Raw genomic sequence first — 27948 nt, 5'->3', positions numbered from 1 at the left:
AATATTTTAGGCAACGATCATGACTTGTCTGGCTCTGAGACCAACCCAAGTTGCAGAGCTCTCACTCGGTTCTTTTTCCCGGACTATCGTAAACCTCGTGAAAGAGGAGGACTCAGCCGACGTTATCAACAATAAAAAAATATTAGAGCCAAAACGACGTTGCTCAAGATCGCTGTTAATATGCAGAAGTGAAATAATAGCCTTTAATTCATGTTTTTGAGACTAAGTCAACGGAGAGCCCCGGCGCCAGCGTTGTCCAGAAGAGTGACCCTTCGTGACGCATCTTTTGACACATAAACGATCTTTTCCGTGACGCCGATCTCGCGCGAAACTCGAGTTTGGAAAGCTAACGTGAAAGTGGACTCTGTTAGAAAAATGAGTAAAAAAGACAACGGTAAGTCGAGAGTTGTCGTCACGTCAGGATGTGCGTGACTGTGGCCGGCTAGCTGTCGCGCCCCTGACGCTGGCATCGAGCCGGACCGTGTCCGTCAGAAGTCACGCATGGTGCGTTTGAGAGCGCAGCTAGGGGGCCGTCGGCTAACGGTTAGCTAAGTAGCCCGCACTCGTAGCCCGTAGCCCGTGCGGGCTCTCGAACGTTTCCGCGGCGTTACCTCACATACGCCCACTCTGCCACGGGGGGGGGGCAACTTTATTTATTTTTTTTAAAGATTAGAATCAAAAATACATTATACGATGTCACGTGTTTGTATAGAACAGAGTCTACCTCCGTTGCTCTTTCGGGAGGAAGCTGCGTTGGGGGGGAAAAAAAAACTCTCGAAGCTCAACCATAGAAAAACAAAGACGAGATACATACATACCTACACATACACGACACAATGTATTTTAGTTGAATTGCGTTGTGCTTTCCTGACAGGTGTTTTCCTACCACTTTGTCCGCCCCGTTTTAAAATCAACGAGGCCGGGCTGAAAAACAAACACGGCAGCGCAAACTGCAGCCTCCAAAACGGTCGCACAGCCGAATCCGCCAACCCTCTGCAGCAGCTTCCACAGAAACATTATGATCTCGGTGGCTGTGGGATCCATTGCAGGACTGTTGTATTGGACTGCATAGGTTTCAGCCGGGTGTACCTAACAGACTGCCAACGAACTGCGTGACAGATGCATTATAATAGTGACAGAAAACATCGGAGGCGCCTGAATATTAAAAAAAAAAAAAACAGAGCATAAAAGTCCAGTTGGGACATCAGGCTATATTTCCGGAGTATAAAGTGTAACACAATAGTACATTTAGGTGCAATTTGTGAATGTGATTCGCTCGCTGGTACGATCAGGTTGCCCTGCTGTCGCCCACAGGTGCGGCGCTCATCCTGGCCTACCTGAATGAGAAGAACCGGCCCTACAGTGCCCAGGATGTCTTTTGTAATTTACAAAAGCAGCATGGACTGGGAAAAACTGTAAGTTAAACCCTTATCCACAAGATTCAGTGGTGTGTGTGTGTGTGTGTGTGTGTGTGTTTGTGTGTAGCTTCAAATGCACCAATGAATGAATGAATGATTGTACACTTGTGATTCACCAGGCCGTGGTCAAAGCCATGGAGCTACTGGCTCTAGAGGGCAAGATAAAGGAGAAGACCTATGGCAAGCAAAAGATTTATTTTGCGGATCAGGTTAGTCTGTTCGTCTGAAACGCTGCGTTGCTGGGGACGGGCGGCGCTGACACCTAACATGTGCACAAGCTGCTCTTTCTAAAAATCCTGCCTGCTTCAGCTGAAACTGACCGACTGCTAACCCTCCCTACAGGCGCAGTTCAGGGATGTAAATGATGCAGACCTGAAGGCGATGGACTGTCAGATCTCAGAGCTCGGCGCAGAGGCGCAGTCCCTCACACAGAGCTGCAGACAGTTGGATGCAGGTGGAGCACACTGTTGATCTCTACAAGCTGGTGTCTCAAGGCGGTTTATGTTTCCTTAGATCCTACTAGATACCAGAATACTTTGGTTTTGCACTACTCTAGGCCACGGGATGTTGCTGTTTGTTGTGCGTACACTTAAGTACAGTAAATGTTTTGCACGAGTCCAAGCTTAAAGGGACCATGTTTTCATTGTACTGTATCTCTTTGAAAGGGGGTGTTGTGCAACCTTGTGTGAAATCTGCCATTTACAGAGCTGAAGGAGCTCAACAGCTCCCTGACGACAGAGGAAATGATGTCGGAGATCCAAGAGCTGAAAGCAGAGTGTTCTGGGTACAGAGAGCGTCTGGAGAAGATAAAGTCGGCCACAAATCACGTCACACCTGAAGAGAGAGACAAGGTGGAGGGTTTTTTTTTTTTTCTGCCAAAGCACACCACCTTAAAAACCTAGTGAAGATACTGCTGCTGCTCTTCTTTTTTCTTCCCTCTCCTCCTTTGCTGTGCACAGTAAGCTCATAATATTTTAATTTACAGGTTTACAAGGAGCGGACCGTTTACGTGAAAGAGTGGAAAAAGAGGAAGAGACTGGTAATGTTTACAGAGATGCAATAGTTGTTTGATGTAATAGCTTTGTCTGTCCGCCAAGAATTAGGCAACTATTTTGATTAATAGTTTCAGTCAGTTTTTAAGCAAAAACATTTTCTGGTTCCAGCTTCTCGAATGTGACAATTTTCTGTTTTTCTTTGTCATATATGACAGTAAATCAAATATCTCAAGGTCTTGGACTGTGACCAGACAAAACAAGCTAATTGAAGACCTCACTTTCACCTCTTGAGAAATTTTTTCACCGTTTTTTTTTTTTTTAACATTTTAAAGACTAAATAATTGAGAAAATAATCACCATATTAATCAGGAATAAAAATAAGTTAGTTGCGGCCCTAAATGTATATTTTGAATGAAATGCATTTAAATAAGTGCCACAAAATAACTTATTTTACAACTGTAGCTCCTGCACTGCCACATTTTAAATAATTTAGTAAATATTAAATAAAGATGTAGTATGATGCAAAGGACAAAAATCATTATTTTGTTCCCCGTGATTAATAATATTATAAGCAGTAAATGGAAAGGTACATAAGAAGGGGAGTTTTGTAGTTTTGTAGACATCGTTTTTGCCGCTAAAGCCCTAAACTTTATTGTGTGTTGTTTCTCTCAGGCTTCAGACATGATAAATGCAATCCTGGAGGGATATCCTAAGAGCAAAAAGGAGTTCCAGGTGAGTGAAAGAGGCTCATAAAACCCACCTTCCAAAAACTTCAAGCTTCATGACATCTATGCGTGTTCTGCTTGTGTGTCGGTGTTTTTTGTACACAGTACAAATGAATAATATACCCGGTGCTGCCCTTACAGGACGAAGTTGGGGTAGAGACTGATGAAGACTGCAAGGTGGTTGTTCCAAGTACTTGAAAGAACTTGAAAACGCTTGTTCAGCTAAGAAGATAAGATCACACATCAGAGCTGTCTGAGCCACAGCATATGACTTTATTTATATCCCGTCTTTTGAACAAATAGTACATCTTTAATAAAGAATGAATGGAAAAAACAACTTTGTAATTTAAAGTACAAAAATAGCTTTGTCATTGTGGAGACACTAACACTATGTCACATCATTTGACAGTACTGAGGGATGCTTTTCACCTCGTAGGCAACGTTGTTTAATTTTTCCCTTTTTCAAGCCACAAAACTGATCCTGAGCCTATGATGAAAATGTCAACAAGTGATTCATTATAACTTATAGAGGTTTACATTCTTCATTGTTCTTATTACATGTTTAAGTCCCTCTTGCTGCCTTTTTAAAAAAAAACTGTATTAAAAAAAAAGTATAAAGCACAGACAGTGATTCATGACTTTCAGGTATTATGGGGAGGGGGTGGGGGTTGTCCCCTTTTTCCCCCCGTCTTGTCTCTTTATCACCCTTTACTGTTTTTTTTTCTCTCTGTATTGCGGCCAAGTTATTACTCTCATGACAGCAACTTGTGACGCAGAAATTCAGACAGAATTTCTCCAACAAAGCAACCAAACTCATCTCTCTTATCTTAAAACACTGAAGAGGTTTTACAGGTTAATTGGCTGCAGGGACGGAGACTAGTTCCCAGCTACATGACTTTTCCTTTCCAAATTGTATTTTGGGCAAATTTAACATTTGACATCACTCTTTGGATGGTAATATACACTCAATGGCCACTTTATTAGGTATACCTGTAAACTCTAATGTAATCCAAAACAACGACTCAGCCATAAATTTTTACCTTCATAAAGAAAGTAACATTCAATTTTTGTTGACACTTTCAGAGAGGAATTAATTTAACTCATTTTATTACTAAAGTCATAGTTAATGGTGGTGTCGCAATTGACTGCATTATGTTTAAATGTGTTTGTAAATCAGAAACCTCAATGTAATGTAATCCACTTCAACACCATTCGGTTTTACAGGTATACCTGATAAAGTCACTATTGAGTGTGAATCGGCTTTTGTACAAGAACTATCAAAAGAAAATACATTAAACAACGAGACAAGAAGTGGTCAAAAATTAGTGTTTCCCTGTGATTAAAGCCAATGGAAACAAAGCTGTAAAAAAAAACCAAAACTCAAAATTCTAACTTTACCTATATAAAAATTGGCTGTTTTCATTTAGCCCAGATTGGCTGTAAATCTGTGCATGGCTGTGTTCGGGATCTCTCCAGGATCCTGTGACTGGTGTGGGGCACAGTCCTGAACAGTCACAACATTTTCATCACGGCGATGCCGACTATCACACCATTTTTAATGAACTGTTACTGATCACAAAAGCCACCGACAACCAAAGTAAATAGCATTTATCATGTCAGCATTAGAACCACTGAAATTTCAAGTGAGATTTTAAGTCACTTGATCGATGAGAAAACTGCAGTCTGACAGGTTCATCAAAATCAACACTTTGTATTTAACATCATCTCCCACATAAACACGACAGGTATTACTGCAACCGAATAACTGCCCGTATATAAACGGAGTCTCTTCACAATGTGCAGCGTAGCTCAATTATTGTCAAAGTCGATACACTGTATATAGACAACGATTCATACATTTTAGACCAGCATGCTGCCTCTACCTTGCAAAATCTGTCATCCATGAGATTTTCAGCATTTTTGTCGGCTCATCACGGCAACGTTTATAAAAACCTCACAGTTTGTCTCACTACAGCTAAGAGTTTGTTTGAATCACACCTGGCACGGCTGACTCGCAACGTGTGCGCGCTGGAGCTGAGAGGAGCTCTCTAAGCTACACAGTTATGCTTGACGTGACAGAGGAGGAGGTGTGAGCTCATGAGTTTTCCCGTCACCCTTCTCCGCATTCCCATTGGGTAAACCGACAGGTTGCAGAAGCCATACCATCGATTTACTCAATATGTGAGAAGAGTCCTGCTGATGAAACTATTACTATTTTGACTTCTGCGCTCTTGTGTTTCCTCTGCATTACTTAGCAGAATAACAGCAAGACACATTAACAGTCAGCAGAGACTGAAATATACTCAGCTATGTATGTACACTTACAACCAGAAAGAGAAACGAAAGTGATCTCTCAAACATAAAACTGCTCAATCCATTGACAACTTTTCATCTCTGCCCAAAGCGTGGGTTGAGGTAATCCAATTGCAGCCAGGGAGTCACAGATGAGCTGCAGTGCGTGTAAATACTGTGGTGTGGCCTGGGGCAGATAAAAGTTTTTACTCCACCCTGAGAGGCCAGAGCAAGCCCAAAGTCTGGGAGTTCAGTCACAGAGGTTTCACTCGATCAGTAAAGCTGACCACTGAGCTGCCGGAGCACCCCAACAACAAACTCCCTCAGCGTCTAGGGAAGAACAGGAGAAGCACAAAAACTATATTTTATCTCAACATTAACAAAAGCAGTGCTTGCGATTACTCCTTTATCTGATCTGCTGTCCACAATAAAATGAAATTGCTCCTTACATGTGGCGTGCAGTGCTCCTCAATCCAGCTGAAAACACAGGCAGAGAGTTCTTGGAAGCTGTTCACTGACACAGAATTGCTGAACGACTGGAACAGGGAGTCCATGATGTTCTGAAAGATGTTGAACTTGACCTGGTCAGACACCTGATCTCCCTGCTGTGGGTTGTCCTGGTGAGCCTTCACTATGTGCTCATAGTTCCTTATAAAAAAAAAAAAAAAAGACAATCACGGTTGACCTGGCACCACAAAATATACAACTTAATCAATGGCCACGACTATTACATAAAGGAGATTAACTTGATTATATTCCATACACTAGATGGATTGGTTCGCCTCAACAGCAAGTGTCATAAGGTCGTTATAAAAATCCTAAAACAGCATTTAAAGCTTTTGGTCAACGAAATTTATTTCCATTTTTTAGATCTGATAGTAACTTTCTTTAATGCTGTGTAAGGGCTTCTATCAAAGCATTTCTAACTCAAGAGTTTTCTCTTTTTGTCAGCATTTCTTTTTAAAATGCATCTTTTCATCTTTCTGGATGCAGAACATTCACGACTTTGGAAATGCAAATGAGGCAGATATCTTTTCAGGATTTGCCTTCAAGTAGGGATGCCTTAGTTTGCTAAAATGAAAAGTGGGATTGTGTAGCACATTGTGGAAAAAGGTATCTTGGCTTAGACAGTTTGTGAACCGCTCTCTCACGTTTTCATGATCTTCAGTGCCATCACTTCTTTTCTCAGTACAGAAACTTCCTCCTCTTGCTTCTTCTTTTCTTTATGAAGAAAATGGATGTAGTCAATTGCTGAAAAAGTAAAATCAAGAAATGCGTGAGTCAGGTATTTCTTCACTGCACACAGACTGAAGTACACTGTGGCAAATTTCCATCTGCCTAGAGGTGCTGTCCCTCCACAGCCATTTGCCAAAAACTGTAATTTTTCATTCCTTCAAAACCCCCGGCAAGTGTTGACATCTCTGTGCTGTGTGATCTTTATCCCCAACAACTTTCTATGGAATCTGCGTAATCTGAAGATATGCTAGTTTATATCCGTGAATGCCCCTTTGTTCTTTTCCATTTTTATTTGCCTTATGTAATGTGAGTTTGTGAGACTGTATGTGATCCGTAGATGCAGATTTATGTTATGTGACTGAAGTGAGAAATAAACCAGTCACCCTGCCAGTTTTTGGGGCATGTTCAACCAAATAAGGGCCACATGCCAAGCAATTGCCAATGCCAATTTTAAAAAGTTGGACAGAAAACTCTGACCTTTACTGACTTTCTACTATTTACCGTCTTGCCCTGATGGAGATAGTGAATTGTCAAATGATGTATTATCTACTTTTCCGAATACTTCCATCAGCTTCATGGATGAGCTATTAGTGTTCATCAAATATGACATCCCATCTTACTTTTCTGTAGAACAGTAGCCTTGCTGATCTTCTGTGCTCCCACTGTGAATTCAGACTGCTGCTGGCAGGTTGGCACTATTGACTGGAGGTCATCATAGCCTTTCTAAAGTTAAAAAATAAAGTCATTAATATATCCTGGGGAAAAAAAAAAAAAAAAATCTAAAAATACAGAACTCAAACTTTTCAAAGTGTGTGGTTCATCTGAGGTAAGTCAAAGAGACCTACTGCAATCTACAGTAGCCTTACCTTGATAGCATCCCTACGCTTCTGCTCAGCCTGTGTGTGCGCTTGTCTCCGTCGATCTTTATACTCGTCCTTATACGACGTCTCACGCCTGTAGTCACTGTCTTCATCATCTATTCAAGAATATATTAAGACTCGGATAAGTTGCATGCCTCTGACCTCTGAAAATCTGTTGAAATACTGAGAAATGATCACACACGCCAATGTTTAACAGAAATTTTCTTGGAAATAATGAAGATCAAACAAATTTTAAAAGTTCGTCTAAAACGGTAACAAGATCTGTTTTCTGATAGTGGGCTTTTTAGTTTCCCAGAAAGAAGATAAATTTAAAAATGCCCAGTCTTGCCAAGATTGGACCATTTTTAATTTCCCACAGGATACACGCAGAGAAGGTGATTCATGCTTCATTTAAGTCATGTTGATTCCTGTAATCCACTTTAAACTGGCCCTAGCACAATATTTATCGACGGGTAGCAACTGATATAAAACCACAGTCAGCAAACAAGCAAAAATACTTGCAGAGAGGGGGGAGCACTTTGACAGTTAAGGAGGGCAGACTTTCCACTTTCCATTCCATAAAACATATAAAACCCTGTTGACAGGGTTTGAATAAAAGCTATACAAACAGAACAGTTCTGCATGTGCTGCAGTTTATTTAACATGATTATGCAGCATAAAGTCCTCTGATTTTTAAAGCTCTCTGTCATTATTATACTCTATTATAGTACCTGCATGCCTTATCATGCTCAACTGCATTAGACCAAGTACAGTAAAAGCTGTAATCAGTAGCAGAACAGGTTTTACCCTTCATATGTAGCAGGAAGCAAAAGGAAAGAAAGCAGGCTCTATTTCCATTTTACAATGAGCTTTTTCTTTTAATGAAAGGTGATATACAAGTAAACCAATTATTTTTTTAGCCAGAAATTTTAAAAAGTGTTACAGAATTAAGACTATAAGTACTATAGTACTATAAGCAAACATTTGCATCACAATCTATATGTTGCAGCAATTCTCTCTTAAAACTGTGAACAATGTCCAATCCCCTCTGTTACAACTACAATACCTGTGTTTGGTACTGAAGAGGCACTTGTCGAGCCGATGCTGTTGGCCCTGGACACAACGGTACCCTTTCTGGCAGTTTCGGTAAAGAAACCTACAGAACAAGACAGCAGACATCAAAGATCTTTCACTGAAAGACCAAAAATTGATCAGCATAGTAATCTCAGCGACCAGAAACACAAGGTCAACATCACATAGTTTAAATATAAAATAATATGACAAACAACGGGATATGAACTGACTGAATACTCACTATGGTCAAAGCCACTGTCGCTGTACGCACCGTCCGTCTGCTGTGCCATCACCAACAAAAGATGGAAAAAGGAGAAAAATAGAGGCTGAGAGGCTGGAATAATGAAGAGAAAAAAATTGTGCTGCCCTAAATATGTTGACAATAGACCAAGAGATAGCTTGCCTGATAGATTGCCTGAACCCCCACTGAGAGTTGCCCTGATTTGTTCTGTTCAAGTATTCAGGGGGGTAAAGAGCTGGACCAAATTATTACTTGAGTCACAGATCATCTGTTTGATCTAGGGCACCACAACAAAACAGTTGTTTAAATGGGTGGTTCCCAAAGTTGGGTCCAGCTTTTTTCCAATGCTTCCGGGGGGCAAAATCAATTTCAACGCTAACTCCTGCTATATGTTTACAGTGTTTATCAAGGACTATACTGACTGAAGGTTCCACTCTCTTCAATTACATTAGAACCACATTAAGAGGGTGCCTAAATAAAACCTGAATCAAATGCTACCTTCTAAAAGACAGTTTGCATGTTGAGATCAACGGGTTTATTAATTCTGTTGAATTACATATCAAAGACGTGTTCATTGACATGACCACAGCTAAGTGTGAGACAGTTGCTTTTTTCCATATTAACTGCTGGATTATAGTCACATACACAGACATTGCCTTTCGGAAAGCTTCAGTCAATACTTCTGACAAAGACAAACGGACCAAATCATTTTTCGAAGCTACATCAGTGTTTCCCAAAAGCTGCATTTTGCGGGGCTTCAAAAAAGCACCGACGTTATAAGCTAACGACTGTACATAAATATAACATTACGACTTTACAATAAATCTGCGCTCCACTTCCACATGTACTTTTAAAAGGAGAAAAACACCATGCAAAAACAGAAAGTATCGTTTCTTCCGTGTGAGCAGTGTGCAGATGTATTTTCCGAACAAACTAATTGCAAATGGAGAACACGAGTTATTCCCTTTCTGGACGTTTTGTTTACTTAACTAGCTAGCTAACCGCTACAGCTCTCCAGCAAGCTAACGTTAGCTGTGGAGCCCTGCTCCTCCATAACGTGAACAAAACGTCAACTCTCAGGGAAAAAAAAACAAAAAAAAACAACGTTTGCCACTTATCACAGCTGTCACACAACAGACGAAAGAATCGATTTCCCAACAAAGCCGAGGTTAGCTAACACGAGTTACTTACTTTCCAGTGGTCTTCTGGCGAGGTTGTCGGGTCCGTCATTTTGGTATACAATGTAATGCACAGCACAGCACAGCACTGCTGCCTCTGCGTCCATCTCGTAAATTACAACCTCGTTACCCTTCAAAAACGTTGCGGGTAATGGAACTCCTTTCAAATATCCAGGGTTGAGAGAAGTATTCACATCCTCTACTTAAGTAAAAGTATCAATACAACGGGCTGCAACTAACGAATATGTTCTTCGTCGATTCACCTGCCGATTATTTACTCTATGAAATGTCAACAGGTGAAAAACGCGACACGACAAGGTCTAAAAAAATGCTTGATTGGTCTGTCCATCAGCCCCAAAAACTCAAAGATATTTCCTGATCTATCGTATGTGACTAAGAAAAGCAGGAAATTCTCACAGCTGACACACGGAAACCAGCAGATGTGTGACATTTTTGCTTGAAAAATGGCTGAATGAATGGTCCATAATAGTTGCAGGTTCGTTTTCTAACGATCGATTAATTGACTAATCATTGCAGCTCTTAATACAACAACGTAAAAATACACTATTACAAGTAAATGTCCTGCATTTTAGTCACTGCTTAAATAAAAGTACAAAAGTATCATCAGCAAAATAAATTATCGAAAGTAAAAGTACTTATAATGCAGAAAACTGGCCCCTTGAGTGATATATTATTGTATAATACATGAAAGATTGTTGATATGGGTTCATCTGTGTGTAAGCAGCACTTTTATTGTTGTAGCCTGTCAGGGTTTAGCTAGTTTTAATACAGTTAGGTAGTTTTGTCCAGTAAGTCCCAACCTAAGGGTTGAGCCCCTCCAAAGGGGCCATAAGACAAATCTAAGCAGTACGTGGGAAGATTAATGGGAGAGGAAAATAAGAAGTTATGATAGAAGTTATGATACACAAATCTGTTTTCAGTTTTTGGACTTTTCCTTAACCTTTTTCTTTCGTGATATATTTGTTAATTTGACCCCTTCCGAGCCTCAAGCCCGACTAATTCACGAATGATCAAAAAACATGTAGGCTCGTCCGCATCTTGGCTGCTATATGGAGGCCACAAATGCAGCAGCAGCCCTACATGCAGTACCCGGCTTTAAACACGGGGGGGCGCCGTCGGACAATCTTCTCCACCTGGTCAAAAATCATCACCCGACTTGCCTAAAAAAAAAAAAAAAAAAAACAACAATCCGGCCTCACTCGAAGGGAAATGACAGAAACAAATGTAGCCCCAGGCCCGGGCAAGTTAAGCTGGCTTCACGGGACCCCGTGGTAAAGTGAGAGAGAGTTCCCCCGTGCTTCACCGTACATCTGCTCGGTTAGCACAGGTTCCCTCAACTCTGGACACTCTCTCTTCCTACCATACCTTACTCATCACCCACCTACTGCATGCACCGCATGCCTAAATGGTTACCATGTTTATCTTCCACCCCAGGTTCTGCTGGTGTAGTGCACAGGAAGCTGCTCTTCTGCTTTCGTGTTTCTGCGGTTTTTGTCTGTTACATGGTGTGACACACTCCTCTCCTTCCTCTCACAAGACGCAGCCTTCTGTGCTCTCCTCAGCTCTCAGTCGACTAGTGTAGAGAAAAAGTGAGACGCTGAGATACCGGTGGGTCTTTTTCTTAGAGCCGAACAGGCTCCAACAAGGCTTGCTACCTAATTCTCAAAGGTACTTGTAAAACAGAGAGTGACAGGCCGATGAGAGGACAAACATGAGGACAAACTACCTTATTTCACCACCCACCCTGTCCTCAGGACCAAGGCGGACGAAGTAGGCCAGTGGCTTGATGTTCTTCTCACTGAAGACCTAAAGACTTGGTTCGCTTTAGGCCTGCTCGTTCTGTCCACTTTTATTCACTCTGTTTCGGAGTACACCGATTTCTACGGAGAAGGGGTTCGTGTAAAGCTTTCCCCCTGGATTACTTGTGGAGATTAGTGATGGGGAATGCGGCCGCGGGGGGCTCGGAGCAGGAGCCGGCTGAGGGCCGCGAGGCCAGGAACTCGGTCGGGGCTGTTTCAGGTATGAGTGACCCCACACCAACCTTACAGAAGAAGCAGCCAGCTCCCCCCAAACTGCCCATGCCCCCAGAGGAGGAGCTGGAGGAGCGCTTCAACGTGGTGCTGGTGAGTGGCTGCACCTGAGACAAGAGAGCACACACCCTTAATGCACATGAAAAATGGAGGGATTACGCGCTCGGTGTTTTTCCCAGTGCCAACTAGGTTTTGTAGTAGAGGCTGCGGGAAATTATGCAGGAGGCACAGGAATAACAAACCACATCCAATTTATGATCTGTAATTTAAAGTTGTTGTAAGTAACAAGTGTTCCGAGTCCTGTTTTGAACATTTCCGCTCCCTGACTCATTGGTGCTGCCAAAAACCAATTTTAAATGAATACAGGCTGAAGATAATGTATTCCTTTTCCCATTTGTAGTCTCACAATCTTTTAGAATATATAAATCTAGAGGTCCATTTTTCTGGTGGGTACAGAGAAGCCAAACATTGCAAAATAACTGCTTTCAACATGCTCTGGGAAAGAGTCGTTTGACCTGCCATTTTTCCCAATCATATTTTCACAAAGGTCATCAGTAACTGCCAAAGTAAACGCAATATTGTCAACAAGTTGCCAGATTCATCAAAGTATTTCTTCCCCTCACTGTTTGATTTGGAAATGTCAGAATAGGAACAGGGTGATTAATGCAAACACAGGGAGCTGGCCCCAAGGGGAAGTTGAGCAACTCATTTACATGAGGGAGACCATAGGACCGGAAAGCAACCGTTTCGCCACTCTTTCAGCAGCCTTACAACAAGTTGGAAAACATTAAGCCTCTCAATAAATACTTCAAGCAATTTGAAACATCGCAAAGCGTAAGGCATCCAAACAACTGAAGCGCTTAAATCGTTGTGGTGAAAACTACAACAACAAAAATGTATTACAGAAGAATTCCACTCGAGTTAAAGATCTGGCTTTTATGTCTTAGGTTGGTCTAAATCATGTTAATGAGCACAGACAATGCTCCAAGAGGGAACTGAAGAGCAACAAGACTATAAAAGGTGACGTCATGCTGACACACTGCAGCCTGTAACATCAATACAGAGTCTGACTCTGTCAACCTCGACACTCTGTCTCAGGTTTTACAGCCAAATGAGCTCCATTCAGCCCACGGTTATAGCCTTACGGGTGAAAAAACGACAACAACAATAAAACATTCCCTTTCATTTTTTATGATGCTGCACAAAAGTGTTACATCATGGACTATTGGAGGGCCAAAGTCTACTCTTTTGTCTTTGGCTGAACAGCACGATCTGTGCTTGATTTAAGACACACGTGATGCACAGAATAACATAAATAGACTTACAACAGCACTCATGTTTCCTCCCTGGAGTATAGTAATTATCCACTTTACCAAGAAAGTTATTTGTTTGTCCTTTTTTTAATGACATTTTTTCTAAAAGAAAACGAGCAAATTTTTTTTTTTTTTTTCCCAGTGGCACTTTATTGTAACCAATGTGAAAAAGGGCAGATAGGTTTTTATCTGTTAATGCCTTAACCAGTAATTGAAAAGTAGCATGCACATTTCTAAATAGCCAATATGCGTCCAAATATTCCCATGAAATTCTGTACCATATCTCAAGATCACCGAAAAAGTTGACAGGTTGATGAATTTTTAAAGCCCTCTCAAGTAGAGTAACAATCACTGTGTTAGTCAATGAGAACTGACAATAGTGGATATGCATATATTATACACAAGCGGTTTCTTTATGTTTAAAATGTATGTGACTATTTCACGTATGTTGACAAAGCCTCTTCTGAAAATGCAAATGTCATAATGCTTGAGGACACAAATACTGTGACTTTAGGGTGAACTATTTCACAATATCTGTCTGACATATTCTGCGTACTCGGAAATGGAAGAAAGGTGGAAATATGAGAGCATGACCTCACTTCCTCTTTTAGCAAAATATTTCCGATCTAAATTTCAGAAAGATATCATTCAGTACTTTTCTTAAGTCCGAGAATTTAAGGAATTAAAGTGTGCATTGCTAACGCTGCAAGGAAATGAGAAATTGACTTTCTTCTTCATTTCTTAAGGAATTTATACTTATGCTCATCTGAGTTCGTGCACAGAACGTGCACACAGAGCGAGCCTGTGTCATTTGATTCGGCAAGTGTTGTACCATGAAACCCACAATGAGACCCCTCCCTTGCCTCACCAAATGTGAAGTTCCAACTCCCCGGCAGCGAAGCGCAGGGCCAATTTCCGCTTTTGCTTTTTTTTTTTTTTTTTTAAGGTGTGTCAACTACAAACATTTGTTTGAATGTACTGGATGGTGTATTTAAGGTCAACTGAGATTTCTTCAGTGTAAGATGGAACGATTAGCCTGGCCAGTGAATAATCACTGGAGTCTTGGATCAGGCACATAAGCAGTGATAGGGCCGTTGTAGATTCCAGCGATGTTGTGAATCTGGAGGATAATTGTATAAAAAAAAAAATCATTTTAGAGCAAAACATAAATAAGACTGTAATTATTTACTCAATCTTTGACCAAAGAAAGCACTTCAACTCTGTAATTAAAGGCTCTTATTTGAGAGTAAATCAGTTATTGACAGCCACTCTTGCGCCCGTTCTTTTTTTCTGTCTTTTTTCCACACAATCTCTGTGTGCATCTGGTTCTGAATCCTTCATTATACTTAATTTGGGTCCATTAAACCTTAAGGTAATTTGAACGGAGGAATAACCTTTAAAACGGGAGCCAGACATTTCACTGTGGGTTGAGGCCGATAACTCAAATTGAAACTGTTTGGGCACTAATATGTCAACGTTGATGTTTGCGTCAACCTGAGGGAACGGGTTGTGAAGGTGGGGGGCTCCAAATCTGCGTAAAATTCTCCACACAGCTCAGAGGATTATAAAAATATTATGTGCAGTTTGTGATGGAAAGATATGTTATAATGTTAAGATAAACGTTTAATCTTGGTTGAAAGTCTATATAAAAAACTGCAGTAGTCTATATTCAAACTTTGATGACATTATTAAAAAATTACTGAAATCAACAAATAAATAAAAATGGTAAGTTGTGGTGTGGGTTTTCTTCATTTTATATGTGCCTCCTTTCATCAACACCTTTATCTTTATTAAAAGTTGCATTGTAGAGTCAAATTTGACATCTCAACATCACATGCACAAAGGCTCTTTGATTAGCTGAATAATACCTTGGTTATGACTACCTAATATGAACAATAGTCTTTTATTCCGAGGTACATGGTACCCCCTGACAACCATCAATACATACATGTAAACACAGAGTCATCTGTGCTTCCGGCGGGTAGGAAACACCCTTCTGTTTCACACTGAAAGTGCATTTGTGGTCTTGAAGATTTTATCATTGTTGCATGAGCGGGAAAAATTGAGAAATGTAATATTTATGTGTTGAACGAGAGTGAAGGTGGTAAGAGGAGTTTTAGTGTGATGAATATGACATATAGGGTTTCTTTTCACCCAGAATCATATTTTTTGTGTATAAATTTACTTTCATTACTTTGGAGTCTTCAGGTCGAAACAACCTGTCTCGTTCTTCTCTCTTTCAGAGCTACATGAACTTGCCTCCAGATAAACTGAAGCTACTGAGTCAATATGACAACGAGAAGAAGTGGGAATTAGTCTGTGATCAGGTGAGAGCGTTTTTTCATTCATAACAAGTTGGTTTCACAATTCCATCTCCACAAGCATGTCCTCAAAGTGAGCAGGATCCTTGAGCTGGTACCTTCACTGGGACAGAGTTGACACAAAGTACATGAACACCCAAAGTAGATATATTTGGATTGTTGATAAAATTAACTGTCAAAAGCCAATTTTGACGCAGTTCTCCGTGAATATTTCTTTCCCAGGAGCGTTTCCAGGTGAAGAGTCCGCCATCCACCTACCTGGCCAAGATCAAGAGCTTCTACCAGGATCAAGGAGGGGTGTCTCGCAGGGTCAGTGTGAAGCAGCATCCTCCCTTCTCATGTGACATATCTTTAGTTTTTGTACCTGCACAATGCTCTCTTGACTCCAACATCTTCTGCTTCTTTAGCTGAAGAAAAGGATCCAAGATGCGACTCAGGTCCTTAAAGATTTGGAGATATCACTTCGCACAAATCACATTGGGTGAGCTTGTTTGAGTTGGGATGGCTCCTACATATATTTACACTCACTGTTTTGTGCGTTCTTTCCCACTCTCAATCAGTGGAATAGGATGTGAAACCACAGGCAGAAATGTGTATCTCGTTGCCCATGTACTCTCGCGTGTGCATCTTGTTTTTCGTGTGTGTGGACATTGCAAACAGAATGAGCGCTCCATAGCGCTACTAGTGTTTAAAAACTCCACAGGGTACCCTTTAAGATAGTTGCCAAAGAAATTAAGGTTTCACTTATTGTTATTATTATTATGATTTGCCATCAGTTCAAGTTCCTCGAGCATTAAAGGACTAAAGGATAATGGTAAAAGTTCAAATTTAGTGCAACAGTAGCACACAGAGGGAAGAGTCATAGTCAGCAGGCTCAGTAAAAGTATTTATAGAGAAATGATGATCTAAAGTTTGCCAAAATACGCTGCTGGTCAAACCAGAACAAGTAAAGTTGTAACAGAAAAAAACCCCTGAGTGTACTGAATTGAGCAAGAGTGCGCTTTATCGCTTACAAATTCAAAAGTTCATTTGTAACAGCAAGATTGTGTCCTTTCTTTTTTTTTTAAAGTTAAATAGTCTTGCTTTAAGTCCAATCTCAGTGCAGAATCTGTAAACTGAAATTCAAAATATTTCTCTGTCAGCGTTTCATTCCTCATGCTATATTTTGTTTCGGGTCTTTTTGTAGATGGGCCCAAGATTTTCTCAGTGAGCCTAATAATGGTTTGGATGTTCTGGTGGAATACCTGTCCCATGCGCAAAGTGACGCCTCGTGAGTAGCAGCAGGGGGTGAAAACAATCTCAGAATCTGATGGCGCTTCTACCATGAAGTTATTTGTCACCGTGGGTGTTCATTTTGCATTTCTGCCCTTTGTAGGTTTGATGTGGAGAGCGTTGAAAACGGTGGCATGCTGTCAGACAGAGGAAAGCCAGCAGAGAGGTCGATGGAAGATTTGACCAAGAGCTCCAGCAGCTCTCATTCACATGGGATGACCAGAGCTGCTCGTGCACTGACTGTAAGGTAAGAGGCTCTAGACAGGCAAGACTTTTTACAGCATCTATGAGAAAAACAGCTCTAGACACTTACATAATATATATATATATATATATATATATATATATATATATATATATATATACACACACACACACACACACACACACACACACACACACACACACACATATATATATATATATATATATATATATATATATATACATATACATACGTATACATACGTATGTGTATATATATATACATATACATATGTATATATATATGCACTCCACATCATACCCCAATGAAGAGGACCTTTCAGCTCATACATTAGTACATAAAGTAAAGTGAGAAAATAGAGTCATGCGAGGGAGTGGTGTGATGGCAGCATGCTGTAGTGCCACGGAGGTAACCAAATGTCATTTCATTTCCTCAAATGAGCTGAACTGTGTCAAACAAAACCTCATCTCTTTCTGTCTGCAAATCACCTGTTGTTTATTTTTGCATATTTAGGACCAAATCCATAAATTTTTCATTAATTCAGTTGCTCTTATAAATAGTGACAGCCCTGATTGATTAACCAACTGCAGATGATTTTTATGTTATGAAACAAGCAGTGCAGCAGGCCAGATGTCATCTAACTTAATCAATATGACTCTATTAATTATTTCATACCACAAAGTTTCTTTCATGGCTCAAGGATCTTATCGCTAGACAGCAGTTCCTCTTCAAACAAGCATCCCAACCACTAGGAATACCTACATTTCTCACACTTTCCTTCATTCACATCTTTAGCTCATTTGTTGAGTATTTCATTCTTTATTTTCCTTTCACCTGACGACACATCTCAGCTGTCAGACAGACACAGTGGATGTCCAAAACTGTGCCGAAAGTGGTGTTACAATTAGCTAACTGCTAAATGTGCTAAAAACGGTTTTGCATGTGTCTTAGCATTTCTCGGTCTCAACTCCAAACCATGCGCACATACAGTAACTTTTCTTGAAGTATACAATCATGTGTCCATACCCTTGTTATTCCCCCACAGAATAAGCTCCACTCTGGGGAACAAAATGCATAGAAAGTCGCATACATCCAGCCAGAGAGATGATGTACATGTGTGCATAATGTGCCTGCGTGCCATCATGAACTACCAGGTAGAGTCTTAACATCATCTGCTTCTCTTACTGTGCAAGAATGGTCTTCCAAGAAAATTTGTTCTCAAAGCGAGTGATTTATTTATTTTATTTTTTTTTTGCCAGTGCATCGACATAATTCCACTTTTCCCACTGCTGCTTCACTTGTCTGAGTGCTCTGCCGGATGAAAGAAAAACACAAATTTAATCTTAATGTTTTGCTCTTTTTTCTCAAACCAAGCACAAACACTTTTTCTGCATCCTTAAACATGCCAGCTCTCCGGGGGGGCAGCTGTTTATATTTTCCCTCTACTTTCAGTCTGGTTTTAACCAGGTGATGAGTCACCCGCGCTGTGTGAACGAGATCACCCTCAGTCTCAACAGCAGGAATCCCAGGTGAGTGCTCACGTGTGTGAGACAAAGTGTGTGTGTGTGTGTTACCTGTCTGTATCCACGTCTACCATTATCATTCTCCTCTGCTGCGACAGGACCAAAGCCCTCGTGTTGGAGCTGCTGGCTGCCGTGTGTCTCGTCAGAGGAGGACATGACATAATTCTCTCTGCTTTTGACAACTTCAAAGAGGTGAAATGAGTTTTCCTTAGTAATTTCACCATAATGTAATGGTCTTATTTGACTTTGACTGTTGTTCAGTCATACCATTGTTTCAGACATTTTTACATAACCGTCATTACTCATCCTGTGACTGACACGGTCCACCTCTCACATGCACTGTGGTCATTATTTCAACACATGGAGAACAGTCATGCCTTTGTGTGTAATTCTAAATGCAGGCATAGTGCAGAGCTAAGAATATAACAGTTTATGTTGACTGAGGTAGGCTACCACATGCAATAGATATAACTTTACAGAAGGGGATTTGTTTTTCATTAGTGCCCCCCTGCGCCCCCATGTGGCCAACAATTAAAATACATATCCTCATATTTTTTTCTCAGGTGAGCAAAGAAAAGAACCGCTTTGAGAAGCTGATGGAGTACTTCATCATTGATGACAGCAACATTGACTTCATGGTAGGTCTACAGATGTATTACCCACAAACCTGCAGACTGTTTCACAAATAAGCTAAGGGACTGTTAAGTTGTAGGTGTACTTGAGATTTAAATGTCATTGTGTCTGTTTCCAGGTAGCTTGCATGCAGTTCATAAACATTGTGGTCCATTCGGTGGAGAACATGAACTTCCGTGTCCACCTACAGTACGAGTTCACCCACCTTGGATTGGACAAGTATCTAGAGGTGAATATACATAAAAAGTCAGTGGTTGGCATACACCACGGTTTAACAACAATACCAGGGAAGTTAAAGCTAAAGTTATATTTGGAATATTTATAACGACAATGTGTCAAATAAATGTGAAAACAATGTGACGTTTTCACCACAGCAGCAAACTTATCAGTGAAAAAGCTCTAAACACTACCTGATCAGCACACAGTTAGAGACTAGCTGGTGAAAACAATGTGGAGCATTTAGGAGCTAAAGAGCCCGATATTTCCCTTGGGAGGTGGTAGAGACCAAAAACAGAGCTAAAAGCAAGTGAATATTGGACTAAAGTCTGCCAGGTGGACAGAAACATGGCGCCAAATAGATGATAATGTTGCTCTGTAACTGCTTGATGTATAAATAAGCGACTGTTTGTTAACAAGTTTGCTATATCAACATAAAAGGTGATGATCATAAAATCCATATTGCAGTTTAAAGAAACAAATTCAAACTCCCATATTAAGAACTAAAAATTAATTGTAGTTCTCATAACATTTCTCAACGTTTATGTCATCTGATGAAGTGACTTGTGGTGTCCGGATTGTCAGTTCTAATGCCCATTCCCTTCCTCATTTAGGAGCATGTGGTTGCTGCATGCTCACCCCGTTTCCCTTTATGTTTTGCTGAATAAAGCCTGTTTATATCACACATATCACTTTCCTACTTTTATGCTGGAGCCACATGCCGGTTTTGAGAGAATTTCTAAACTATTATAAAAGAGCCATTCTCTCTCCAAAAAAATCTAACCGTATAATAGTTACTGCTAAAAAACATAAGGTAAATGTATTTTTTGTTAATCAGATTTTTGCTAACTCTCTCTATAGCTTGGTTTACAAATATCTTGGTTATGTTTCTTTAATTTAAATTTCTTCTATAAATCTATATTTGCTGTAAAGGTGACCCATAATCAGCCCCTATCCCATTTTAAAACATTATTCCAACAATATTCTGTGAATGTATAATAACAGATGTAGTATCAGTTGCTTATTGCTTATAACTGCCAGTTCTTCATCAGCTACATGTGCTCTCAGTTGCAGAATAAAAACGGTTTGATTGCAATTAACTCTTTCTTCAGCAAGAACTTTAGATTTAGGCTTAGGACCTAAATTTAGAAAATATACACTATGTTTTATTTTATCATATTATTCTATATCATACTTAATATAAGTTACAGTGTATTTGTATAACACATCATTTTTTTTTGCGTGTTAGCGTCTGAAGCAAACAGAGAGTGAGAAGCTGCAGGTCCAGATCCAGGCCTATCTGGACAACGTGTTGGATGTAGGAGCCCTGCTGGAGGATGCTGAGAACAGAGGAGGGGTGCTGGAGCATGTGGACGAACTGCAGGAACACAACGTGCAGGTCAGCCGCAAATTAAAAGAAAGAAAGAGGAATCTCAGTGGACAAAAAAAAAAAGGGAAAAAAAAAGACAGACTTTGATGTTGTAATTGTTATAGCAATGTCGTTTGTGTGTTGTGTTGCAGCTGAGTGCCCGGCTTCAGGAGATTGAGAATCAGACGACAGGGCGAATATCTGAGCTGGAGACTCAGCTCATGCAGGCAACCAAGGAGACCGAGCTGCTCAAAGTAAGTGCAGCTCCATGACATGTACAATGTTTAATGAGATTAATTAGCCAAGGAAGGTGGGCCATCTGCACAGTGGTGAGTTATAATGAGGTCAAAAGAGTGGCAGTTCACTGTATTTTAATAATCTTAACATGAAAGTGAAAATATAATCCTCTTCGGTATGCAGCGGCATGGCTCTGTGGATGGCAATGTCAGTCTGTTGGTCTGACTCAGCAGCGCGATTTTTTTCTTTGGTTTGGAGTGAAATGTCTCGACGAGTGCTGGATGGTTTGCTGTGTAATTTTGTACACACATACATGTCTCCTTCGGGATGAATTTTAATAACTTTGGTGATCCTCTCACTTTTCTTCTAGCACCACCACAAGGCCAAAACTTTATTTTGTCCACTAAAGTACGATGGCAAACATGTTAACATGATCTCCTTTAAAGCCCGAAGACAGATTGTGTATTACATGCTCTTTGTGGAGTTAAGTTGTGTGTCTAAATTTGTGTTTTTATCGTATAGGAAGGCCTGCGAGAGTCCTGTTCCCAGGTCAGTGCTTTGCAGCAGAGAGAAAGAGAGCGGGAGCTGGACAGGGAGAGGGAGAAGGACAGGGAGCGCCTGAGCACCTCTGTCCCTCAGACTCCCTCGGAGCTGGAGCAGAAGATCCAGGAGCTGAAGGACAAGGGGCTGATCCGACTGGGGCGGAGTGCTTCGGGAGGTCTGGACATCCAAGTTGTGCCTGTCACAGTGGTCGAATACGTCCAGGTTCCGGCCCCGGACCCAGCTTCAGCCTCAGCCACACAGCCCAGCACTCTGAGCGCTGTTGATTCAGCCTCCCCAGCTTCCAGCCTGCCTGCCTCTGCCCCTCCACCACCTCCTCCCCCTCCCCTTCCTTGTGGTCCAGGGCAGATTGCCTCTCCCCTAAATATTGTGCCTCCACCGGCACCTCCTCCTCCTCCTCTCCTACCTGGTGCTGGACCCCCACCTCCTCCTCCTCCTCCTCCTCTCCTACCTGGTGCTGGACCCCCACCTCCTCCTCCTCCACCTCCCCCTCCTGGTGCTGGACCCCCACCTCCTCCTCCCCCACCTGGTGCTGGATCCCCACCTCCACCCCCCCCACCTGGTGCTGGACCCCCGCCCCCTCCCGGATGTCCAAACACTCAATCTGGTGAGGAGTTCAATGGAAGAATCTGAAAAGTACTGGAAACTGCCATGATTTGGAAGCAAGGGATCAGCAAAGATCTTACTTGTTTAATCAGTCCTCTTCTTTTTTTGTTTCCTCAGGGCTTAAGGGCAAGAAGCCCATCCAGACCAAGTTCAGGATGCCGTTGTTAAACTGGCAGGCGTTAAAACCAAACCAAGTTACAGGCACCGTCTTCAACGAGTTAGATGACGAGCAAGTCTTAGGGGTAAGAACACGCTCCCTCCATTTTCCACTTGTACTGTACAGAGCAGTACTGCGGTTTGATATGAGCATACTTGAAATGAAAAAAGAAAGCGTTTAGCTTCACTTTTTCTCTTTCCTCTCTCTGCCTCTCGTTCTGTGTACATCAGGAGCTGAACATGGAGATGTTTGAGGAGCAGTTCAAGACTAGAGCTCAGGGTAATCCGGCAGACCTGTCCAGTGTTACCAAGAAAATGGTCCAGAAAGCCCCCAGTAAGACATCCTTGATTGACGCCAATAAGGCCAAGAATTTGGCCATCACCCTACGCAAGGGAGGAATGAATCCATCTCTCATCTGCACCGCCATAGAGACGTAAGCGCTTCTGTTGCGTTGTTGACCTTTTTTGAAGTATCATAAACCGACTCATCCTATCCTCTTTACCGCTCCCTCTCTTATACACTAACCAATGTGTCACTACTGTTTTATACAGGTATGACCAGCAGTCTTTGTCCATAGACTTCCTGGAATTGCTCGAGCCCTTCATACCATCACAGTTTGAGATGAAGCTGCTGGTTAACTACGAGAAGGACGGCCGCCCGCTGGACGAGCTGAGCAACGAGGACCAATTTATGTTACGCTTTGGGAAGATTCCTCGTCTGACCCAGCGAATAAACACTCTCACTTTCATGGGCAACTTCCCAGACACCGTCAAACGCCTGCAGCCGGTCAGTTTGTCAAATGCATCATAGCTTGGGTTGGAAGAGACTGAGATTTTTACCAAATGTATTGATGTTGTTTTTACTTCATCCACAGCAACTGAACTCCATCATTGCTGCGTCCATGTCCATCAAGTCTTCAGTCAAACTGAAAAAGATTTTAGAAGTAAGTAAAAGGCAATACAACATACTGATGTGGCTTCCAAAGGTGTGATTTTGCCTAAGTCATCTCATGTGCTTCCCTTCAGATTGTTCTCGCTTTCGGTAACTATATGAACAGCAGTAAGAGAGGTGCAGCGTACGGTTTTCGGCTGCAGAGTCTGGACCTTGTGAGTAGCTTTTCTTTGTAGAATTACTCTTTTACTTCAAGAAAATACATATAATCAAATCAACTTTGTAAATGTCTGTACTTTTCAGCTGTTGGAGACCAAGTCGACTGACCGCTCACAGACGCTGCTTCATTTCATCACCAATATCATCCAGGAAAAATACCCCGACCTGGCCAACTTCCACACTGAGCTACACTTTGTGGACAAGGCAGCACTTGGTGCATACACACACTCAGGCTGTCCAGTTATGGAGCTTGTTATATAAATCAGGTATGGTACTAAACTCATTTCTCTTTGTTTGCCAGTATCCCTGGACGGCATTCTTCAGGATATCCGCTCATTAGAGCGAGGAATGGAGATGACCAAAAAGGAGTTCCTGGTGCAGGATGACAGCCCGGTGTTGAAGGAATTCATCAAAACAAACAGTGAGCAGCTGGAATCTTTGATCAAAGACAGCAAGACCGCACAGGTTAGCCTGCAGTTCATATCGAACTTACACGCAACTCTGAACAACATCTTATCACATACTAATACGCATATGTTTGCTGTGCCTGTCTTCCTCCAGGAGGCTTACGGTTCTTTGGTGGAGTATTTCGGAGAGAATCCCAAAACAACGCAGCCTTCCGCGTTTTTCCCGCTGTTCGGACGCTTCATAAAGGCCTACAAGGTGAGGATGTGTGGTAGGTTTCTGACATGTGTCCAACCACGGTGCGTGGCGTTGAATTTTAATTGTTTTTTTTCCTGGATTGAACGCAGACGGCACAGCAACAGATTCAGCAGAAAAAGAAAATGGAGAGTGAGAGCAGTGAGGAAAAACAGTCGTCATCTCCCAACAAAGCTGGGGTACAAAAGGTAAGAGATTTAAGGTTCAGTGTACAGGAATTATGTATCATAGAATTGTATTGACTGGTAATCTGTAATAATGTCATATGTGTTATATCAAGCGGTGCAGTTTTTTCAGAAATACTTCATGAAGCAAAAACCATCATGTAAAACAAATTTGTGACTGAAGCCCATGTCACTCTATTCTAAATGTATTTTGTTTTTCAAATGGCTTTTATTTTGGAACTTTTACTAGGGGCCCATGATGAACAAGATGCCCCAGATGGACCTGATCGCAGAGCTGAAAAAGAGGCAGGTGAAACCGCAGGTACGCGAAGGGAAGGATGGCGCTCTGGAGGATATCATCACAGGTAGGTTAAGGTGACGCTTCCTGGAGGAGACACGTGCAGATATTTTAATATCGCGCATGCTGCATGTTTGATTTTTAATTGCGGTTGAAATTCTACCTCCATCTCAGTAAGCCCGTCCTTGCTCTCCCTCAGATTTGAGAAACACACCATACAGGCGGACAGATGGTCGATGGTCAGCGCAGCGCCAGGACACTTGAGATACTTCTGGTCCAAGACTTTTTTTTTTTTCTTTTTTTTTTACAAATGTGACTGGAATCACAACCAAGCATACAGACAAGGAATCTTTAAAGTGTTCTGTATATACATTATATCGCAATATATAATTAGCCATATGGGACTTTGTATTTTTGCCAACATTTTAGTGTGAATTTGTTCTGTAAATAGAGTCAGGGTGGAACTATTTGATATCTTTAATGCAATACTTCACAAATTTGATTACAAATCTAGCTAAAAAAAAACCCCAAAATAATTATTTCTGTGGCACCTTATGTCTACCTAAAAAAAAAAAAAAAAAGTTGGCTTTATTTTAAAATAAACCTATTTTTTAACCGCTGTTCCTGTATGTGTATTTCCTCTACAAAATCAGAGCTTTGACCTGACATATGCAACACCCACAGTTTGTATTCACATTTCCTGATGCTGAAGAAAAAACTTAAAAGCAAGTCAGTATGAAGCGAGAGCAGACGCCACCACTGTACAAGAGAGCTGCACTTTATTGGACACACAATCACAGCAAGTTATGTACAAAAGAAGGCAGGTTCAACTGCCTGCTGTCTTCTCACAGGAAAAACACACACATTTCTCACAGAATATCATGGCATCCACACTGATAAATTAGTATCTCCAGTATCAGTAGGCTTTTAAATTTATATATCATTATATTATAGATCTATTTTCTGTATTATTTTTGTTCTTATATCACACTACTCTACAAATGGGAGAATCACTGTGTGGATAGAGCTCACCATCACTGGTGACTTCTCTGGTTGGGGTGCGTTCAAGCTCTCTGACTCCTTCTAGACATTCAACACTCTCGGCCACTATCGTCACCCTCGTCACCACGTAACATCACAGTAAGACTGAACATGCCTTTGTCACAGATACCAGAAAAATGTCTCAATCTTCACGTTTGTAAACCTCTAACATAGAACCGCTTTCTCTTCCTCTCTCTTTCTCATTTTTTTGAGAAAACATGTAGACAACATTTTTTCGACTGCACCGTGCGATTGCTTGAGACTATACATGCATTGTTTTGTAAATACCTTTGTACCCATCATCAAAGTTTATTAATAAAACAAATTATTTTGGACATAACAATTTGTTGAACTCGCTAGGAATGACTCGGCCTATTTACAAGTCAATTTTGTTTCTTTGTTTTTGATGCCAAGATTTTTGAACATCCACACACTCATGTAAAAATCTCATATACATACCATAGAATGTAGGTTCATTATTTAAAAAAAAAAAAATACAATGGCAAAGGAAGAGATAAAACTTAAAATTCATACAACTTCACATAATTCCCTTATTGATCCATCTTGGTGGTTTTAACAACTCTTGTGGTTTAGCTTAACTGCTACTTCAAGCCACTTGGTGCAACAACAGGAGCAGATAAGCAACAAAATGTACTTCCACCTGTTGTAATGTTTGAGAGTGTGTCGCCTCCGAACGCCTCTGCACCGAGCATCCACATTGCTACCATTCCTGTTCACATGCAAACATGACACATGAGGAAAATTAAAGCCATCTAACTTCTGTCGAAGCGGCAGGGCTCTAGATGAAGCCTTCGGGCCCATTCACTGTTTCACAGTAGTAACTACAATATCTGACCATCTCCAACATCACTACTACCAGCTGAACCACAGATACAGGATGGGGTGAAATCAAAAAACAGACCACAGATACACAAAGTAACCCTCCCCGGAAAAAAAATCAGAAGATAGTAGCAAAATAAGCCCCTAAGCACAGGCACTGGTCCAGGCTCTCACACCTCAATGTGACCCTTCACATAAGGAGCCAAAGGTGCAAATGAGCTGGACAAGCGTTTTCAGGGACAAGCTTTTCATAAATCAAAGTTACATAAACTCAGTGTTCATAAAGAAAAGCCTAGAATTCAAAAATGAACTTCAGTGTATATTACAGAGGCTAACTGTTCTCTATACAGATATTTTTAAACAAATATAAAAATGTTCTGCATATGAATAAATAATCTCAGTGTGAAATGTTATTATCTCTCTCAATGAATTAAAAAAGAAAAATCTGTACAAAATGGTCACTAATATATAAAACTGAAGAGATGATGACATTTTACAGTATATAATTTAATCTAGGCCTATATATATCACACTTTTCTTCACAATTATAATATCATACACAAACATCTCACTTAGATATATTTATATATGTATATTTCTTCTATGTTTGATTTCAAGTTTGCATGAGTTTTTCTGATTGCCAGGGGCATCCGCTGTGAATGTCTTCAACATGCCCTCGAAGCCTCAAGCCATGTTGAAATCGCAGCCCACCAACACTTGTCTTGAAAAAAATCATTCCAGAGAGAACTGTCACGCAATTCTGGGAGGGTTTCATCTCAGACTTCACTTGGGGAAAATCAGCCAAGTGTGAATGCTTCCTCCCCAGCGCTCACCAGACGCAAATGCAGCAAATTTAACTTGGAGAATTATGGATTTGAGTGTGGAACAGCATGAGTAAGTGAATTTCTTTCATTTGACTTCACTCAATAGGGAACCCAGGGCTCGAACCTGCCTGGCAGAGCTGCAGAGCACCCAGGGTGAGGCTTAATTCGCTGTGCTGTGGGCTTGCAGTTTTTGCACATTGTCAGAGCTGGGGGAGTGTTTAGTCAAATGCCACAGCTGCAACCTGACACACTCTGCATTTCAAGTGCTGTTTTCGTTTTTCTGCAAAAAATGGGAACAAGCCAATTTTCTGCAGCCTCTTCTTTGGGTAAAAGTGTTATTCTGTCATTGCCGTTGATCTAATACTGTAATAGAAGATCAACTGGGGACTTCTGGATAGAACAAAGTCTTAGAGGCACTGGGAAAAATCACCGTTACAGGTCCTTGCAGACAAACAGGCAGGATTTTCTCAAAGGTAAAACTGGTAAAATTGCAAGAGTCCTAATCAC

At 41.1% G+C, this 27948-nt stretch overlaps 3 protein-coding genes across 5 annotated transcripts; 2 read left to right on the top strand and 1 right to left on the bottom strand.

The window, feature by feature from the left end:
* The first annotated feature begins 264 nt into the window (after positions 1-264).
* On the top strand, positions 265-3723 carry LOC120788067 (PSMC3 interacting protein). Its single transcript, XM_040123568.1, has 8 exons — positions 265-394; positions 1315-1415; positions 1538-1627; positions 1761-1872; positions 2124-2269; positions 2404-2457; positions 3086-3145; positions 3280-3723. Exons 1-8 carry the CDS (start codon positions 376-378, stop codon positions 3334-3336), a joined length of 639 nt encoding a protein of 212 aa, XP_039979502.1. The 5' UTR covers positions 265-375; the 3' UTR covers positions 3337-3723.
* Positions 3389-10461, bottom strand: mlx (MAX dimerization protein MLX). 3 transcript variants are annotated; one of them, XM_040123565.1, is made up of 8 exons: positions 10033-10461; positions 8842-8934; positions 8593-8682; positions 7533-7642; positions 7287-7389; positions 6582-6681; positions 5880-6078; positions 3389-5760 (listed from the first exon to the last, which is right to left on the bottom strand). In XM_040123565.1, the coding sequence occupies exons 1-8, from the start codon at positions 10124-10126 to the stop codon at positions 5704-5706; spliced, it is 846 nt and encodes a 281-aa protein (XP_039979499.1). In that variant the 5' UTR covers positions 10127-10461; the 3' UTR covers positions 3389-5703. The 3 variants fall into 3 exon arrangements, with proteins under 3 accessions (XP_039979499.1, XP_039979501.1, XP_039979500.1); XM_040123567.1 differs by having other exon boundaries at positions 8842-8878; positions 10033-10460; XM_040123566.1 differs by having other exon boundaries at positions 8842-8881; positions 10033-10459.
* Positions 10462-11455: 994 nt separating this feature from the next.
* Positions 11456-26062, top strand: fmnl1a (formin-like 1a). Its single transcript, XM_040120336.1, has 25 exons — positions 11456-12163; positions 15627-15710; positions 15927-16013; positions 16112-16185; positions 16891-16974; positions 17080-17223; positions 18248-18356; positions 18655-18731; positions 18824-18917; positions 19289-19363; positions 19477-19587; positions 20824-20973; positions 21096-21197; positions 21703-22348; positions 22465-22589; positions 22735-22937; positions 23056-23290; positions 23379-23447; positions 23530-23610; positions 23699-23828; positions 23916-24079; positions 24176-24277; positions 24367-24462; positions 24689-24803; positions 24936-26062. Exons 1-25 carry the CDS (start codon positions 11978-11980, stop codon positions 24998-25000), a joined length of 3408 nt encoding a protein of 1135 aa, XP_039976270.1. The 5' UTR covers positions 11456-11977; the 3' UTR covers positions 25001-26062.
* Positions 26063-27948: the final 1886 nt, after the last annotated feature.

This window comes from Xiphias gladius, chromosome 3 (genome assembly GCF_016859285.1).
Source record: "Xiphias gladius isolate SHS-SW01 ecotype Sanya breed wild chromosome 3, ASM1685928v1, whole genome shotgun sequence".
NCBI classification, from domain to species: Eukaryota; Metazoa; Chordata; class Actinopteri; order Istiophoriformes; family Xiphiidae; genus Xiphias; species Xiphias gladius.
Note: the sequence above shows the minus strand (reverse complement) of the source record. Positions and strands in the feature narration are given on the sequence as shown.

What these genes read in the sequence shown, in the direction of transcription:
- mlx (XM_040123565.1), bottom strand. Translation starts at nt 10,126, where the DNA reads ATGGACGCAGAGGCAGCAGTGCTGTGCTGTGCTGTGCATTACATTGTA. An exon ending in CGACAGTGGCTTTGACCATA is followed by an intron (nt 8,683 to 8,841) that starts GTGAGTATTCAG and finishes CTTGTTCTGTAG; the next exon opens with GTTTCTTTACCGAAACTGCC. An exon ending in GGCTACTGTTCTACAGAAAA is followed by an intron (nt 6,682 to 7,286) that starts GTAAGATGGGAT and finishes TTACTTTTTCAG; the next exon opens with CAATTGACTACATCCATTTT.
- fmnl1a (XM_040120336.1), top strand. Translation starts at nt 11,978, where the DNA reads ATGGGGAATGCGGCCGCGGGGGGCTCGGAGCAGGAGCCGGCTGAGGGC. An exon ending in ATGACGAGCAAGTCTTAGGG is followed by an intron (nt 22,590 to 22,734) that starts GTAAGAACACGC and finishes TGTGTACATCAG; the next exon opens with GAGCTGAACATGGAGATGTT. An exon ending in CCGTCAAACGCCTGCAGCCG is followed by an intron (nt 23,291 to 23,378) that starts GTCAGTTTGTCA and finishes CTTCATCCACAG; the next exon opens with CAACTGAACTCCATCATTGC.
- LOC120788067 (XM_040123568.1), top strand. An exon ending in AGCATGGACTGGGAAAAACT is followed by an intron (nt 1,416 to 1,537) that starts GTAAGTTAAACC and finishes GTGATTCACCAG; the next exon opens with GCCGTGGTCAAAGCCATGGA. An exon ending in CACCTGAAGAGAGAGACAAG is followed by an intron (nt 2,270 to 2,403) that starts GTGGAGGGTTTT and finishes TTTAATTTACAG; the next exon opens with GTTTACAAGGAGCGGACCGT.